The sequence below is a fragment of the Piliocolobus tephrosceles genome, chromosome 12 (assembly GCF_002776525.5).
Source record: "Piliocolobus tephrosceles isolate RC106 chromosome 12, ASM277652v3, whole genome shotgun sequence".
In the NCBI taxonomy this organism is placed as follows: Eukaryota; Metazoa; Chordata; class Mammalia; order Primates; family Cercopithecidae; genus Piliocolobus; species Piliocolobus tephrosceles.
Genome location: NC_045445.1, coordinates 73,432,772 through 73,449,213, shown reverse-complemented (window position 1 = coordinate 73,449,213; position 16,442 = coordinate 73,432,772). Strand labels below are relative to the sequence as shown.

At 32.1% G+C, this 16,442-nt stretch overlaps 1 protein-coding gene across 1 annotated transcript; it reads left to right on the top strand.

The window, feature by feature from the left end:
- Nucleotides 1–3,129: 3,129 nt before the first annotated feature.
- TENT5D (terminal nucleotidyltransferase 5D) lies at nt 3,130–9,822 on the top strand. The gene is made up of 2 exons (XM_023202849.1): nt 3,130–3,252; nt 7,021–9,822. Exon 2 carries the CDS (start codon nt 7,039–7,041, stop codon nt 8,206–8,208), a length of 1,170 nt encoding a protein of 389 aa, XP_023058617.1. The 5' UTR covers nt 3,130–3,252; nt 7,021–7,038; the 3' UTR covers nt 8,209–9,822.
- The last annotated feature ends 6,620 nt before the right edge of the window (nt 9,823–16,442 follow it).

Below are 16,442 nucleotides of genomic sequence, written 5' to 3'. Positions count from 1 at the left end.
ACATTGGAAACATGTAAAACAGTTTTTCATTTAAATTGTTATACTTTTTTATTTAAAACTTTCATCCTTTGCCAGATTTTAACCTGAAATATGTTTCAAGATTGCTTTGTAATTATTTTTAATGTAATGCATTAATACAGAAGTCCTCAAAGAGGGACAGACTAACACATTATTAAAATCAAACAACAAATTTTACTCAAGATATATATTTTAAACAGATGATAAAGTAGCTGCCTATTTAGAACAACTGATAAACATATTCTGATTATAGTATTTATAAAAGGATCTTCATGTGTTGTCTACAGAGCTTAATGTTAATGCTATCTTTTATTGAGAACAAAGTTCCTTTAAATATTTTGCATCTACAATTTGACTGTAAACACAGATTTAGTTCTTTCTTTTGTAAGCAAAACTTATCCAGATGTTAGTGGAACAAAAAACTAATGAACCTAATTGAAAATAAAAACTGGCTCTTTTCAATTTCTTCATTTCCATTTTATTTTAAACACATTTTAAAGCCTTGGCTATTACAGGAATAAATTAGTGTTACAACCGTGGATAAAGTATCTGCCTTAAGGTGTTGCAACTAGGAATCTTAATTTAAAGATGGGGTGGACAACATGGGGTCAACTTTAAGTATATGTACCTCTATTTTTTTACACCTTACTACTAGTTTTCCATAGCCTATAATCTAAATTATTCTATGGAATAATATCTCCCTTTAAAGGGGCATATATTCTAATTTGGTGGCTATTCTAAGAATTACTTCAAAGTTTTATGGGTATCTATTAAATAGAATATCTGAATGTCTACTATATCTAGTAGACATTCAGAAAAGAAAATATGTACAATTATTGTAGATTCAAGATATCTGGAAAAAATAGAGAACTCTTTGATGTATAGAGAAAACTGCAAAATATCAATGACTTTTTCAAGGCAAAGTATATTAAAAGTACATTTGTTTTCAATCTCATTCTTTTTTATTATTATTATAATTTAAGTTCTGGGATACATGTGCAGGACGTGCAGGTTTGTTACATAGGTATACACGTGCCATGGTGGTTTGCTGCACCCATCAAACCGTAATCTACATTAGGTATTTCTCCTAATGCTATTCCTCCCCTAGCCCCCCACCCCCCAATAGGTCCCAGTGTATGATGTTCCCCTTCCTGTGTCCATGTGTTTTCATTGTTCAACTCCCACTTATGAGTGAGAACCTGCGGTGTTTGGTTTTCTGTTCCTGTTTTAGTTTGCTGAGAATGATGGTCTCCAGCTTCATCCATGTCACTGCAAAGGACATGAACTCATCCTTTTTAATGGCTACATCGTATTCCATGGTGTATATGTGCCACATTTTCTTTATCAGTCTCATTCTTATTGATACAATAAGGACTATTGGAAACACATTTCTACTTTTAATTAGCTTTCTCTATAATTAGGCAACTGAAGCTCTAGAGCTCTCTGTTGGTACAGAGATCACTTTTGTCCCATTTAAAACAACTCACTTGCTTTGCCTTTTACTATCTTTGGTATCCTCTTGCTTTGGATTAGCACAATAAACAAGCACAAAAGATATCTGCAGTGTTGATAGTTGAAAAGAAAATCAAATTTCATTGTTAAGATAATTTGGTTAAAAGGGTTTCTCTTATTGCTACATAGCTATTTTAATGCTTTATTCCTTTTACAGCTCCCTCTATATTTCCCAACAATTATTAAAAGTATATGATTTGAGCATCCAACTAGTTAACTGATATCACAACTTTATTTTTGAAGAGCAAAATGACAAAACAGTAGACATCTTACATTTTTCATCATGGAGTCAGACACAAAGTTAATGACTGGGTGAGGGCTCTGTCTGACCTTGCCTGGCTTATTGGTTCACAAGTATCAAAATCAGTATTTTATTTACTGTTGTTCCTTTCAGTATTGAATGAGTAAAATACCAATGGTAGTTTTCTTTTAGGTTAAAGTAATAATAATAGGTTTTACTTTTGACTGAGTGAAAACAATGCAAGAGACTTCTGTGAGATGATTAACACTTTATTTTATAGTTTTTTATTGCAGTATACTATTCAGGGTATTCTACAATCTTATTGAACACAGCATGGAAACATCAAATTGATATTATTTGATAAGTGTCATCTTTTCTTCTTGATATAAGAAAATACTATTTTTTCTGAAATAGGTATCTGTATTTTAAAGGGATAATGGTTGGTTATGGGTAAATCATTGTTTAAATACTGAACCATTATTTCTCACAGACATTAATATTTTCTCTTGGAAACAAATGCAATATGTCAAATAAAATATCTAATACCTCTTTCCCATAGTCAAATCATGCTTAATACTTCTTTATACTGGTAAAATATAATACATTCTGACCAAAATCTTGTTGTTTGTCTATAGGTAGATATATATGGATATATAACTTGAAAGTTTCTAAAGTACAGGAATTCATTTTTGTATACAATCATTTATTATAGGTAAGAGAACTAATTAGATTTAGGACCACAATACGTACAAGCTTTAGAAAGACTTTCTACTAGCCTTAATGTCCAGCTCACAAAACAATATTGCACTGTTAAAATGTTTTCAAAAGTTTATGGTTTAAAAGAGCATTCACTTTGATTAGAATTTTCTGTATTATTTAATGTAATGTTTTAAATTTAGTAGAAATAGCCAAAATATGAGGGACTAGGCACTGCTATTGAGACTGCTTTTCCTTTACCATTTCTTCTTAGTTTTCTTTAGTGTAGCAGTTCTTAATGTGTCATTCCCTGACCAGCAGCATCAGCATCATCTTGGAAGTTATTAGAAATGCAGATATTCTGGCCCCACATCTGACCTGCTAAATTAGAAACTCTGGAGGTGGGACCCAGAAATCTGTATATTTACACACAGATAAAATGATTGCTCTAAAATAGTGGTTGTCAAATTTTAACATGCATTAGACTCATTTCTTCTGTGTGTATGTATGTGTGTGTGTGTGCATGTATGTGTGTGTGTGTATGTATGTATGTGTATATATATATATATATATAATTTGCAGGACTGTTGGCTGTGGGGCATCATTATATTATTTGTATATAATATCTATTAAAGAACTTTATTTTTGCTTGTATTATCTTGCAGTTTTTCGGATTGGTTTATGACTTTATTCAGTGATAATATGAAAATTCCTATCTTCACTGAAGGATCTGAATAATCGTTTTAACTCAACTATATTGCGTTCTTGAAAGTAATCCTTTCAATGTAAGTATGACATCTTTTCTCACTCTCTTTATAGTTCTAACATTAATATAGACAGGTAAAGAGTGGCTAACTTCCTATTTTTCCCATGGTCAGAGGGAACATAAGGTTGTAATAGGGAGAACAATTACATTTTATTTGTTATACAAATATCCATTCACAGTCTTTTGTGATATCTTGGCAAATTGCTTGCTTTGCTTTGCATTCCCAGGTGAATTTAACCAGTTGAATAATGGAAACCACTTTGTATTGATTTGGGCATTTACTATAGTCAGATACATTACAGGCATACTAATAGGTTAGGCTAGATGGGAAAAATGTTAGCTTAAAGGATAAGTAAATTGGGAGAAGACAGGGAGCCAAAATAAGTTTTAAATATTCTGCAATGTGAACTACTGCTGATCTCCACATTTTGAAAATGATAATTAGAAATGTCATGTTTTGTGCTTCTGTTGAGGTTTATGTGGAAAGTTATTGAAGAGTTTCTACCTTGAATTTGGAATTTTAACTCATGAAAGTGTAGTTTTATAATTCATACTCAGTAAACACACTTTCAGTAACTAAGAGTTGGATTGTATCCAAGACAGTATTATAAGCAATGTGGGTGGCTTTGTTGCAGTTTTTCCACCTTTACCATGACACTCATCCAAAGTTTCTATTTAGCCATACTTTTGATTTAGAAAATTCAAATTAAGTTTCCCAACAAGTTTTCTAATGTGCTGTTTTTGATACATGGGTAATTGACTCTACTATATGTGGTTAAGTATGGAGCCATAATCTACACATTAAGATAAGTCCTATTACTTTAATGCCATATTTGAAATTTGCACTAATAACACATTGATATTGTACATTATGTGAAAATGAACAGTAGCTGTGCCAAACGGAGCATAACATTATTGTCAAATCTTGATTATTCATGTTAATAGAGGTCAGCCTTGTTGGAGGCATATACAGATTCCAGATCAGTACAAATCACTTATATTTACTCCATTGTGACATGTATTTTATTTTGTGCTTATATATGTCTATATGTATATGTATGGTTGAGTGTATATGTATCACAATTTTTATCATAATTACACTTTTTTCTAGGGCTAATTTAAAAAATTTATAATTTTCATTTTCTTATATAACAGTAAAGGTAGTTAGTGATATGGTAACTCAGAATTTGTCAGTTAGTAATGATATGTCAATAAAATAGACTTGATTTCAAAAACAAGCTTTGATAGTTATGGCTAGAGAAAAGTTTAAAAAAAAAACCTAACTGATTATTAAAGTCTTAATTTAGACAGTTGAAAAATGTGTTGCTCATGCAAGGATACCATTTCTCCACATCCTAGCAAGTTGTCTTCACTGTTTCTGTAATTATTAAGAAATACTAGGCCTTAACTATTTTATATGTGTGCTTTTAAAGCTTGTAGATAATTGAAAAGACTAGAACGTTTGGAAATCACTAGCATAGATAATTAAGTGGCTATTGGAAAGTTGCACACTGATGGACAGTTTTTCTACACCACTTTCCTGGTGTAAAGTGAGGTTAAATTTTGGGCCACTTTCTTATCTTTGCAAGATCTTACTGTGATTCTGTTTGGGAAACAAAATCCTATCTTCTCCCTTCTCTGATATCTAAGAACAGATCCAAGATGTTAAGTAGGGCTTCCTATTTCTTGGTTTGAAAGATATCTTTTGATCAAGGAATTCTGCATTTTGGCAATGATTTATTTTAGTTATGTCTCTGAATGGTTTTATTTGTATATAAAGGTCTTGTCAACTTTTGTTTGGGAAAGAATTTGGTAATTTCAGTAATGTCAATATAGCAACATAAATGTTTTCCTTTATTTTCAGATCATAGATGATTTACATGGAGACTGTAGGCCTAGGATTAGAACATTGAATTTTTAAAAATTTTTACTGATACTGACAATGGAAATTTGCCATTAAGGAAAGGAAAATGTATATTTGCAAAACAAATTTGCACATGAAGAAGGAATTTTAGAACTTTTGCTGTATCATCAATTAAAATCTTATAGTTTATATGTGATATTTTTAAAATATTTATTAGGTAAATTGTTTTTCTTCCAAAACTTTTACATGAAGCCATCCGGTGTTATGAACTATTTTTTTCTAGATTGAGAATTTGAATATAACAAACTGTTAGCTTGTAATAACTCAGTGATAATTTCAGGAGAAGGAATTAGAAAATAAGATTACCAGTTCTCATTGCATGTTGTATCACTTCATGTAGCATCTTGCTCTTTCCAGTATCCTAAAGATGCTATATAGATCATTTCATTGGATAGATAAGTTATCAAATTCTGAAAGTCTGATATGTAGTCAGTTTGGTCCAGCCGTCTTTAAGGATTGATTTGGACATTCACGTGGCTGATAAAACTGTATAAACAGTCATTAAAGTGGCTTAAAACAAGCATCCTATTTTGTGGGTCTTTTCATCATATAATAAAAATAAATATTCAGTCTGTAGTTCATATTTCTAGGGATTTCATACAGAGAAACAGAATAGGTTTAATTTTTCCTTCTCACTAACACAGATATGCTGTTGCTTAATTGGCCTTTTGCAAAATGCATGTGCTATCAAACTAGTCCATGTAGATGTCAAATAAGATGATTCTGTTTGCTGTAGTTCTACTAGGGAAGTACATAATACTAAATTTCAAATATTTATATTCTGTTTTGATAGCTCCTTAGATAGGCGAAATATGAATACTTTCTACACAAATCTGTCTTAAGCTTCATATTGTTTTTTATTTCTGGAAGTCAGGAACAAATGCCTAACTCCAAAACTATGTCCGTGCTGAATGTTACTTACATTCCTAGATTTATTTGTTTAGACAGCTTATTAATGTACTTGAAGATCCATGTAATCACTGTGATTGTACATAATTACATAGTTATATCTACTTGCATTTATAATGTTACTATACATTATAAAATGTTAACTTCCTAAAATTCCCTAAACTATAAAATTATCTGAGCACATTATATTGCAAATCTGCAGTGAACATTTTTTAAAACTTAGGAATCTTATGGGTTTATATATTCTTATTCTCATTTCAGGTACAAATTTAGTAATCTCATCTGTTTTTCATTTTCAATTGACATTCCTTCAACTAACATTTTTTAAAGGGCTACTGGGCACATAGAAGAGGTGTTAAATTTGGTACTTTCCTTATTAAGGAATTAAAGGAGCTCATACTCTAACAGAAGACTTCAGTAATATTCTTTAAAGTAAGAGTAGTTATATATATGAAACTGAAAAGTATGAGAGAGTGATCTGATGCTTATGGGACTGAAGATTATGTATATTGTTTGTAAACACTATGCTATTGAATCCATTGGTTCTAACACAGAGACATGTTATCTGGTCTCACTTTAAAATCATAATAATTAATCTCAATGATACATCATGGTTATCCCATGAACAAAATTTATATCACCAAAGAAATACCATCATCATAGTATTTACATGAAGAAAGATTGAAAAAGGCCACCATTTTGTATCAACAGTCACTCTAGCAAATTCCTGAGAAATCTGTTTGCATTCATCAATGTATCTAACATCTTTGACATAATCATTGTGGCTTTTATTTCACTTTTATATTTAAATATGATTAAATATATTGGTAGTTTCCTTCCTAGTATTATCATGATTTATGTTGAGGGTAAGTCTATTTTTAACCTTTTTATATGCTTTAGCATTGATTTTAAGGTGCTAACATATTTCTTCCCAATATTTTGCTTGCTGTCTAGTGATCTACTGACTTCACAATGTCTGAAATCAGGTTCACCAATCTCACTTGGGATCAAGTTATAACACTGGATCAAGTGTTAGATGAAGTAATTCCAATTCATGGAAAGGGGAATTTCCCCACAATGGAGGTAAAACCAAAAGACATCATTCATGCTGTGAAAGATCAACTCATAAGGCAAGGAATGGTTGTTAAAGATGCTAGATTGAATGGTTCCATAGCAAGTTACATACTTGCAAGCCATAATGGAATCAGCTATAAGGATCTGGACATTATTTTTGGTGTTGACCTTCCAAGTAACGAAGAATTTCAGGTTGTTAAGGATACAGTTCTAGGTTGTCTACTTGACTTTTTACCAAAAGGTGTAAAGAAGGAAAAGATCTCCCCAGATACCATGAAAGAGGCTTACGTACAGAAATTCATCAAGGTTTGCAATGCGCATGATTGTTGGAGTCTTATCTCCCTTTCAAATAACACTGGAAAGAATTTAGAACTAAAATTTGTGAGTTCACTCAGACGGCAGTTTGAATTTAGTGTAGATTCCTTTCAAATTGTTTTGGATCCCATGTTAGACTTCTACAGTGACAAAAATGCCAAGCTAACCAAAGAGTCCTATCCTGTTGTGGTAGCTGAAAGCATGTATGGAGACTTCCAGGAAGCAATGACACATTTGCAACACAAGCTCATATCTACCAGGAAACCTGAAGAGATTAGAGGTGGTGGCCTTCTGAAGTACTGCAACTTGCTGGTTCATGGCTTCAAGCCAGTCTGTATGTCAGAAATCAAAAACCTAGAACGTTACATGTGCTCTAGATTCTTTATTGATTTTCCTCATATAGAAGAACAGCACAAGAAAATTGAATCATACCTCCACAACCATTTCATAGGTGAAGGAATGACCAAGTATGACTACCTTATGACCTTGCGTGGAGTTGTGAATGAAAGCACCGTTTGTCTCATGAGTTATGAAAGAAGACAGATTCTCCACCTGATCACCATGATGGCTTTGAAAGTACTTGGAGAACTGAATATTCTACCCAATACAGAAAAGGTAACTTGCTTTTATCAGCCTGCTCCGTACTTTGTGGCTGAGGCAGGGTACCCTACTTATGTAACATCTGAGCCACCCCCCATTATCTTCCAGCCATACCACCCACCGTACTTTCATGGGTCAAATGGTATGGATTAAAAAATACACATGCAACAATAGAAACTTTGCTTTAATTAAACACCACTTAAAAGCAAGTTTCCAAATATAAAATTCAAGATCTATTCTTATTTTTGTACAGTTACCAATTATTTTCAATTACAGTTGATGGAATAGCAGTTACCAATAATTTTTTATCAAGTAAGCCATCATATTAAATACAATATCTATAAACCAACCACTTTAAATGTTTTTCAAATGTTATTGACTAGCTATAATAACTTCCAAATGTTGTAGTACTCTTGAAATGATTTTCAAATCTTTTGACTACTTGTGACTTTCAAATTTACTGTGACAAACCTATCAGTGATGCCTGCATCTTTGACTGAAATATAAAAGGACAGATTCATGTTTTAAAATTACGATGTACAGTGACGTACCAAATTTTTTATATTCAGTCAGTTCCTTTGTTACATTTAGTTATTTTTTTCTATTGAATAATATCATCAATACATTTTCAGTACTTAACAGAAATGCCTAATTTCAAAAGCAACAGATTCAGAAGATATTAAAACCCTGGAATTTTCAAGCAATTTTTGACAATTAAGTTGGGTCGGATACAAAAATCCTACTATAGTTTAAAGGAATGCTGGAAAAAAATGGTTCTGGAAAGCCCTGGACATTAGTAATTTGTCATCTACATTATAAAACATGTAGTTAATTTGTTTATTTGAATAACAATACCATACAGCTGTGCAACTACTACTGAGATCAGATACCGGGTTTTTTGCCCCTCAAAATAAGTTAAAACAAATGAAAATTACCAACTCTGAATGTGAAAACTTTCTATCATCATTTACTACTACAAAGAGACTCTAAATGGCAAACAGGAAAAAACAGGCAGAGGTTTATAGCCGTAGCATTTACCATTTTATGGCCTATTTGAAAAACATCTTTATGTTGAGAAACATTCCATTTCAGTAAGTTAATATATTTTCATTGTAACTAAATGAAGTAGGTTTTTCATTTTGCCTTTACCAAAGATCATTTTCTAACATGCCACTCAAGTGCCTCCTTGTGTGAATTTTTGCATAACACTGTAATTTATTCAACAACTGTGTATATTTACAATATATCTAAATATATACTTACTACATCGAGTATGCTGCTAGAAAAATCTACCAGTGGGATTAAAAATGTATTTTCTTCCCATAATGAAAACAATCCATGACCAATATTATCTGAAGTGTCAGAAGGGGAGCTGTCTTGAATTAATATGGATCAGGCCATTGGAAAACTTCAATATTTCCACTTGGTTATGATTTTTTCTGAGTTTCCATTTCAGTTTTTATTGACCATCACATGTTTTTTATCACAACATGACCTGACAGTTGTATCCTGATAATTTGCCAGTTATAGACTGTGCTTAACCTATCTTCACTGTACTACAATATTGGACAGAAGTACACCAAATATGGCATTTTCAAATAACCAATATTTTTGAGATGTTTTATACCACAGCACGAGTGGCCATCAGTATATTTTTAAAGAATTATATATCACAGAACCCTGAAGCTTTAAAACACTATGGACTTACTACTTTCTTGACAAATAAATGATTTATAAATACAATAAAATATTTAGAAATGAAAGGACTATTATTGTGATGTCATGGGTATAGGTTCAATATTTTCCAGAGTAGCATTTGATACTCAGTAGCAGAATTCTGAAGCTATTTGGAAATATCTCATACCCCATGTGCTCCCATAACTTTCTTTGATCCCATTGAGAATTTAAACTCCTTCTTTCCTAAAAAGCAAAACATTTATGGTATTCTCCTGAAGCTTTAAGTCCTGATGGAAGAATGGCCTGAAAGCTAGATACATTCTCCTAACATTTTTTTTTTAATTATTATACTTTAAGTTCTAGGGTACATGTGCATAGCATGCAGGTTTGTTACATATGTATACTTGTGCCATATTGGTGTGCTGCACCCATCAACTCGTCAGCACCCAACAATTCGTCATTTATATCAGGTATAACTCCCAATGCAATCCCTCCCCCCTACCCCCTCCCCATGATAGGCCCCGGTTTGTGATGTTCCCCTTCCCGAGTCCAAGTGATCTCATTGCTCAGTTCCCACCTATGAGTGAGAACATGCAGTGTTTGGTTTTCTGTTCTTGTGATAGTTTGCTAAGAATGATGGTTTCCAGCTGCATCCGTGTCCCTACAGAGGACGCAAACTCATCCTTTTTATGGCTGCATAATATTCCATGGTGTATATGTGCCACATTTTCTTAATCCAGTCTGTCACAGATGGACATTTGGGTTGATTCCAAGTCTTTGCTATTGTGAATAGTGCCACAATAAACATACATGTGCATGTGTCTTTATAGCAGCATGATTTATAATCCTTTGGGTATATACCCAGTAGTGGGATGGCTGGGTCATATGGTACATCTAGTTCTAGATCCTTGAGGAATTGCCATACTGTTTTCCATAATGGTTGAACTAGTTTACAATCCCACCAACAGTGTAAAAGTGTTCCTATTTCTCCACATCCTCTCCAGCACCTGTTGTTTCCTGACTTTTTAATGATTGCCATTCTAACTGGTGTGAGATGGTATCTGATTGTGGTTTTGATTTGCATTTCTCTGATGGCGAGTGATGATGAGCATTTTTTCATGTGTCTGTTGGCTGTATGAATGCCTTCTACAGCTGAGGGTCCTGACTATTAGAAGGAAAACTATCAAACAGGAAGAACACCGATACCAAAACCCCATCAGTACGTCACCAACATTCTCCTAACATTTTAAGCATGTATTTCCCTTGTGAAAGGAAAGCTCTCAGAACTTCTATCTATGACTTTCTCAAGAGAACCAATTTAAACCTCTTGAATGGGGATGGTATCACTAAAGAAAAAGCTGTAGCTTTATTCTTCATGGCTTTCTTTCTATAGATACCATTACCAAGCTAGTACTTTGCTCCCAACCAACCAGAAAAATACCAGTTTTCAATAGTGTATGAATATCTCTCCAGGATTAGGCTAGTTCCCTTGAGAAGGAGTATTATTTCATTCTGCTCATTAGGGCAGTAAATGGAAAAGTTTTTCTATAAATTAATGAATGCTAGCCTCTTTGCCAAAAGGAGTTAATAGAAGTTAGTTTTCAAAAACCCTACTCTAAAGCATGTGATATCCCATTACCAGAGAGAAACAGTATTATCTTTGCCTGTTTAATATGTAGTCATTTTATTTTGTACAAATGCAATACTGAGTCTTGGTTTAGGAAGTTTTTCTTTTTCAGGAACCTAACCAAAACCAAAAAAAAAAGCAATTTTTAATATAATTCTAACATTCATATCTGTGAGACAAATTTTGTCAGCTGCAGGTACATATTTTTTAAACCAGAATATTCTTGTATTTCAAAAATATCCACACATTATCAAAGCTCTACAAGTAGGGTATTTATAACTTTTAAAATTTTATATATTCTTCTAATAGTGACTCATGCCCAGTTTAGTTGAACAAAATTGAAAGAGAAGGATTAACTAGTTGATTTAATTTAGAGAAAACCCAGCTAAATTCAAGACAAAAATATCAGAGCTAGAACTGTCAACTTCCCCTCAAAACTGGGAAAGCCTTCTGTGCCCAAATTCCATCTTCTTACATCAGCAAAGATCTATTAAAATACATTCAAGTTAAAGAGTTTAAACTTTGTCTTTAAAGTCACAGTTTAGTTATGCATTGATAAAAAGATGAAAAATGCCTCAGATACAATTAAAAATCCTTTTTATTCAGTGCATCTATTACCTGGAAGTAGTCGTTCAACTTTCAAAATATGGGAAGTTAAAGTATTTAATTGAGAACATTGTTGAAGTTTTAAAGTTTCCAATACTTTTAAAATTCCATTGATTTAAGAGTGCATCTGTCTCACTCATTGAAGATTTTCAAAAATATAATTTACATTGTAAATTAGCATTAAAATAGGATTGGGAGATATGTAGAACTACCATTGGGTAGATATTTTCATGAAGGCCATTTTGATAAGGCATCAAACCCAACATTTTAACCTAATCTGGGATTTATTTCCTTTACCATTTGTAAAATAAAATGCATTTAATGTTTTGTTTTTAGTTGTGCTCTCCATTTGGTGGTTACATTCTGTAAGTTATAATGTTAAAATTTATGTAGTAAGCATTTGGAAATTGTGTTGCTGAGCCACTGCTCCATTTAATGAATATTTCTTCAGCACATATAACTGAAAGTAGCAAACCTGTTGGGATTTCAGTGTTTTACTCTTAAGTGCTTCATTAAGGAAACAGTTTTTCTTGAATTTTACAAGTTTTAGCAAACAACATAGTATTTAGAATATATGCTATTTGGAAGCCAATTTAGTATGTAACTCGTGATCTTTGAGCGTAACACATAATTTCTTTTGCTTTTTTATGGGGGAAGGTAAGGTGATTTATTTCAAAATTTTCGTGTTTAAGGCAGTACTACATGGATGTATTTGTTTTAAACAACAACAAAAACACACTTTTTGTCTATATATAACTCTTGAAAGAGCAAAAGATAGACAATAGATGAGCAGCTGAATTTTATGTGTGTGTGTTTTTTATGACCCTTCAAATAAACCAAGCCTCCCTGTCCTAGAAAAATAGTATCATATAGATATACATTTTAGTAGCTCAGAGCAAAGTAGCCCCTGTAAATGCATAAAATGACCTTTCTAAGAAAGAAATGTCTTCAGAGGGCCCTTTTTGAAAAAAATTTTTCTTCTTAATTTCCAAATTAAAATTGATGAGTAAAATAAAATAACCCAACCCAAGTAATATCATGGTAATTTTTTTTTGACAATTCACGTGTTACATATTTTAGATGGTAGAATTTGAACCATTCTCTAAAATGCTAATAAGCAGGTCACCTTATGTTATGAATAGACATGGTTCAGTCACACCTGGTCCTTTGGCTCAACTAAGAGAACCCAGAAACATGGGATTGAATTATTGTTTTAGTATTTGTATAACTCCAATATCAGTGGGGGAGGTTGGTCTTCATGAAAATGACAGTAGAAATAGTATGAGTGTTCACACTAATATTCTATTCAGTAATGTCACTTCTATTATAGGAGGACAACATAAATAAAACTTGTCTATATAACAGGTGATTTTAATCCCAAAAGGAAAAATAATACAGGCATTGTCATATTTTTAACTTGTAAAACCAGAGTTAAAAAGGACATTCTTCTATTATGTGTAGTAGTCACTTCCAATATTTTTAAAATAAAAATTGATATTAGCCATTACATTTATGTATTTCTGTTTTAAAAGTTATTACAAATGTTCACTTCTCCCCAGTAAAATTAAAGATTCAACACAAACATATGTTTGCAGATATTTGAACAAACAGAATTGTAAATAATTTTCTCTAAGCTTCACATGTAACCTTTTTGAACACAAAAGATTTCTACATAAATTATTTTCTTTATGGTTTTGAGAGTTTTATAAGGTAGTTTTAGACATTGGGAATTAAATGCCTTCAAAAAACCAATGGTTATTAAGGCAGTGAACTTCAAATAATTATTGTCTTATTGCAAGATTTGCTATCAGGTAAAATGCATTTAATAATGTCAGCAAGTAAAAAGTGTAAATTTTAGCAGTTTTAAGGTTAAAAATAGACTTCCTTTAAAAGCACCTAAATACATATTGCAAGTAAAAGGCATTGTATTCTTCTAGATAAATAATATATGTACCAAAACAGAAACCATGCCAGGAAAGTTATCTGATTTCGAAATGTGGAGGACTCTATTCAATATGCTGTGAATAGATTTCTATGAAATTCAGCAACTATTCACTAAGTTAGGGAAAGTACCTCTATAGAAGAGATATATAAATTCTGGTAATCCTGACAGTTTCCAAAAAGGGAGCATGTATTCCATTTTCCTGAGGACCAAGTTTTTAATTCCTCCAGTTTTGCTTCCTTATTTTCTTCATTTGGTGAAATGATAAGAGTGCTCACAATGGTGAGATGCAAAAACATGACATCTGGGGGCAATTTGTTGCTGTTTATATTACTGAAAGACAAAATGATACTATGCCAAGTTTAATTACTAGTGAGGGAGAGTCTGGAAATGTCATGATTATTAGTCAGGTAGAATTGTGTTTGTGGATGGTCCCATTCTAGAAGAGAAAACTTCCATGTGTGCATCATAGAGAGTCCAATTTTAGGAGCTCTAATATTTCAAGATTTCCCTTAACTACATACACTAACAACACTTTAATTCAGAAGCCATGATTCTAGAGGTAAAAATTCACTTCTCAGTTCTTGCAGAACCCAGGAATTCTAGGCAGCTAAATGTGAAGAAATTACTTAATTAGCTTACTGTATCATTTAGAGCTCAGACCGGTATAAATTATAAAATACCTTTCTTTAGTAAGAAGTAGTTAAAATTATTTTAAGCATCGTTACATGATACTGTGTAATTCCTGGGAATTTTTAAAAGATAAGTCGCATTTCAGTTTAGATTTGAATATATAAAAATTATAAGTAAAAACATTTAAACTTTTAAGAAATGAAAGCCACATGTCAACTTAGATTTCATACATAAAATTATGTCAAATCATACAAACTTATACATTTTTAATTCCTATAGATTTTAAGTTCCTATAGACTAGTGCATTACAATGTAAAACTTTTCCTAGATGATTCACCTTCATAAATTATAATGCAATATCTATTTACTGAATAAAGTTCAATATATTCTATGTATTTTATTCAAAAAACTTAAATATATTTTAATAAAGATTGGAAATAACCCAATGGATTATCTGCATTTTCCAGATCTCAACTCATTGTAATTTGATGATATTGTTATATGAATATGTTTTCAATTTGCTTTTAAGTTCTTTGACACAGTTTAGTTGTTTGATTTATAGATGGCTGACACTAAACTATAGGTTGACATAACAAACTCTGATTTGATCTTTAAATAAAAAGTTCCAGTATTTTTAAAACAAATCCCATATATCTCTGGAAATCACATTCACTTTATATCCATACACTGCCACTAGACTAAATTGAAAAGTAACATTCTCTTTGGCAGCTCTTGGCTAATTGTTTAATCTCACGTAGTCTCTGTTTAGATTGAGTGAAATCAGTGTTAGTAACTTTTCCTTCTAGTTTGAAAGTAATAAGCAACTACAATATTTTTTAAGGAAATTTTTATTGTGGATATGTTTAAACATGCACAAAATTACAGAATGAGCCTTCTCCTGTACCCATGCCTCAGCTCAGTTTGTTGATATTTGCCAGTTCTGTTTTACCTATCCCAGCTCTTACACACACACTCATTTGCATGCTTTTTTCCCCTCTGAAGTACTTTAAAGTAAATTTCAGACATTATGTAATTTCACTGTAAATTTATCAGCCATGTATCTCCAACTGATAAAGTTTAAAAGAAAAATAAGCATTTTACCATTATCACACCAAAGAAAATTATGAATACCGTTTTATCACCTTATACCTCAATCATTGTTCAGATTTCCCCAAAAGGTCTCAGGAATGTAATTTCACCATTGAGTTTGTACAAATCAGGATCCAGCAAGGGCCACACATTGCCTTTGGTTTATGTGTCTCTCAAGCTTCTTGCAATCTTGTCAGTAGTTTTGTTGCCCTGCTTCCGCCATTTCTGTTGCGCCATTTGTTTTGGGAGGAGACTGACCGTCTGCTCTGTAGAGCTCCCCCGTTCTGAATATTTTTGCATCCTCTTGGTGTGCCATAATACAACATTTTTTAAAGTTCTTCTGGGCATAGAGTTAATGTCTCAACCTACAAAACAGAAAATTAAAAAGAATTAAGACACTTATCCAGATAATTCACATCAGTGACATGTCACTGTGTAATAAACAATGAAACAAATACCTAAGTTATTTATGATCCAAGTCATTGAATAACTGTGTTTTCCCATATGAAGCAGACCAAAAATAACTATTACATATGGCACAAGTCCTACAATACTATTTCACGATGTGTAAAACAATTCATCTGATAAAGAATAAAGGGAGAAGAAGGTCTGATTTCAAATCTAAACCCATAAATTAGGTCCATAGGTATTTATCTTAAAGTTGTGTCTGAAGTTTCAGTTAATTCAAATTCAATTGTTCAGCATTTAAGAAAATATTAGTGAAAGGAATTATAGTCACTGAGTGGGAAATGAAACAAACATCCAAATGTATTTACCCAGAACCTAGAGAAATTGCTGAGATGATTTCCTACA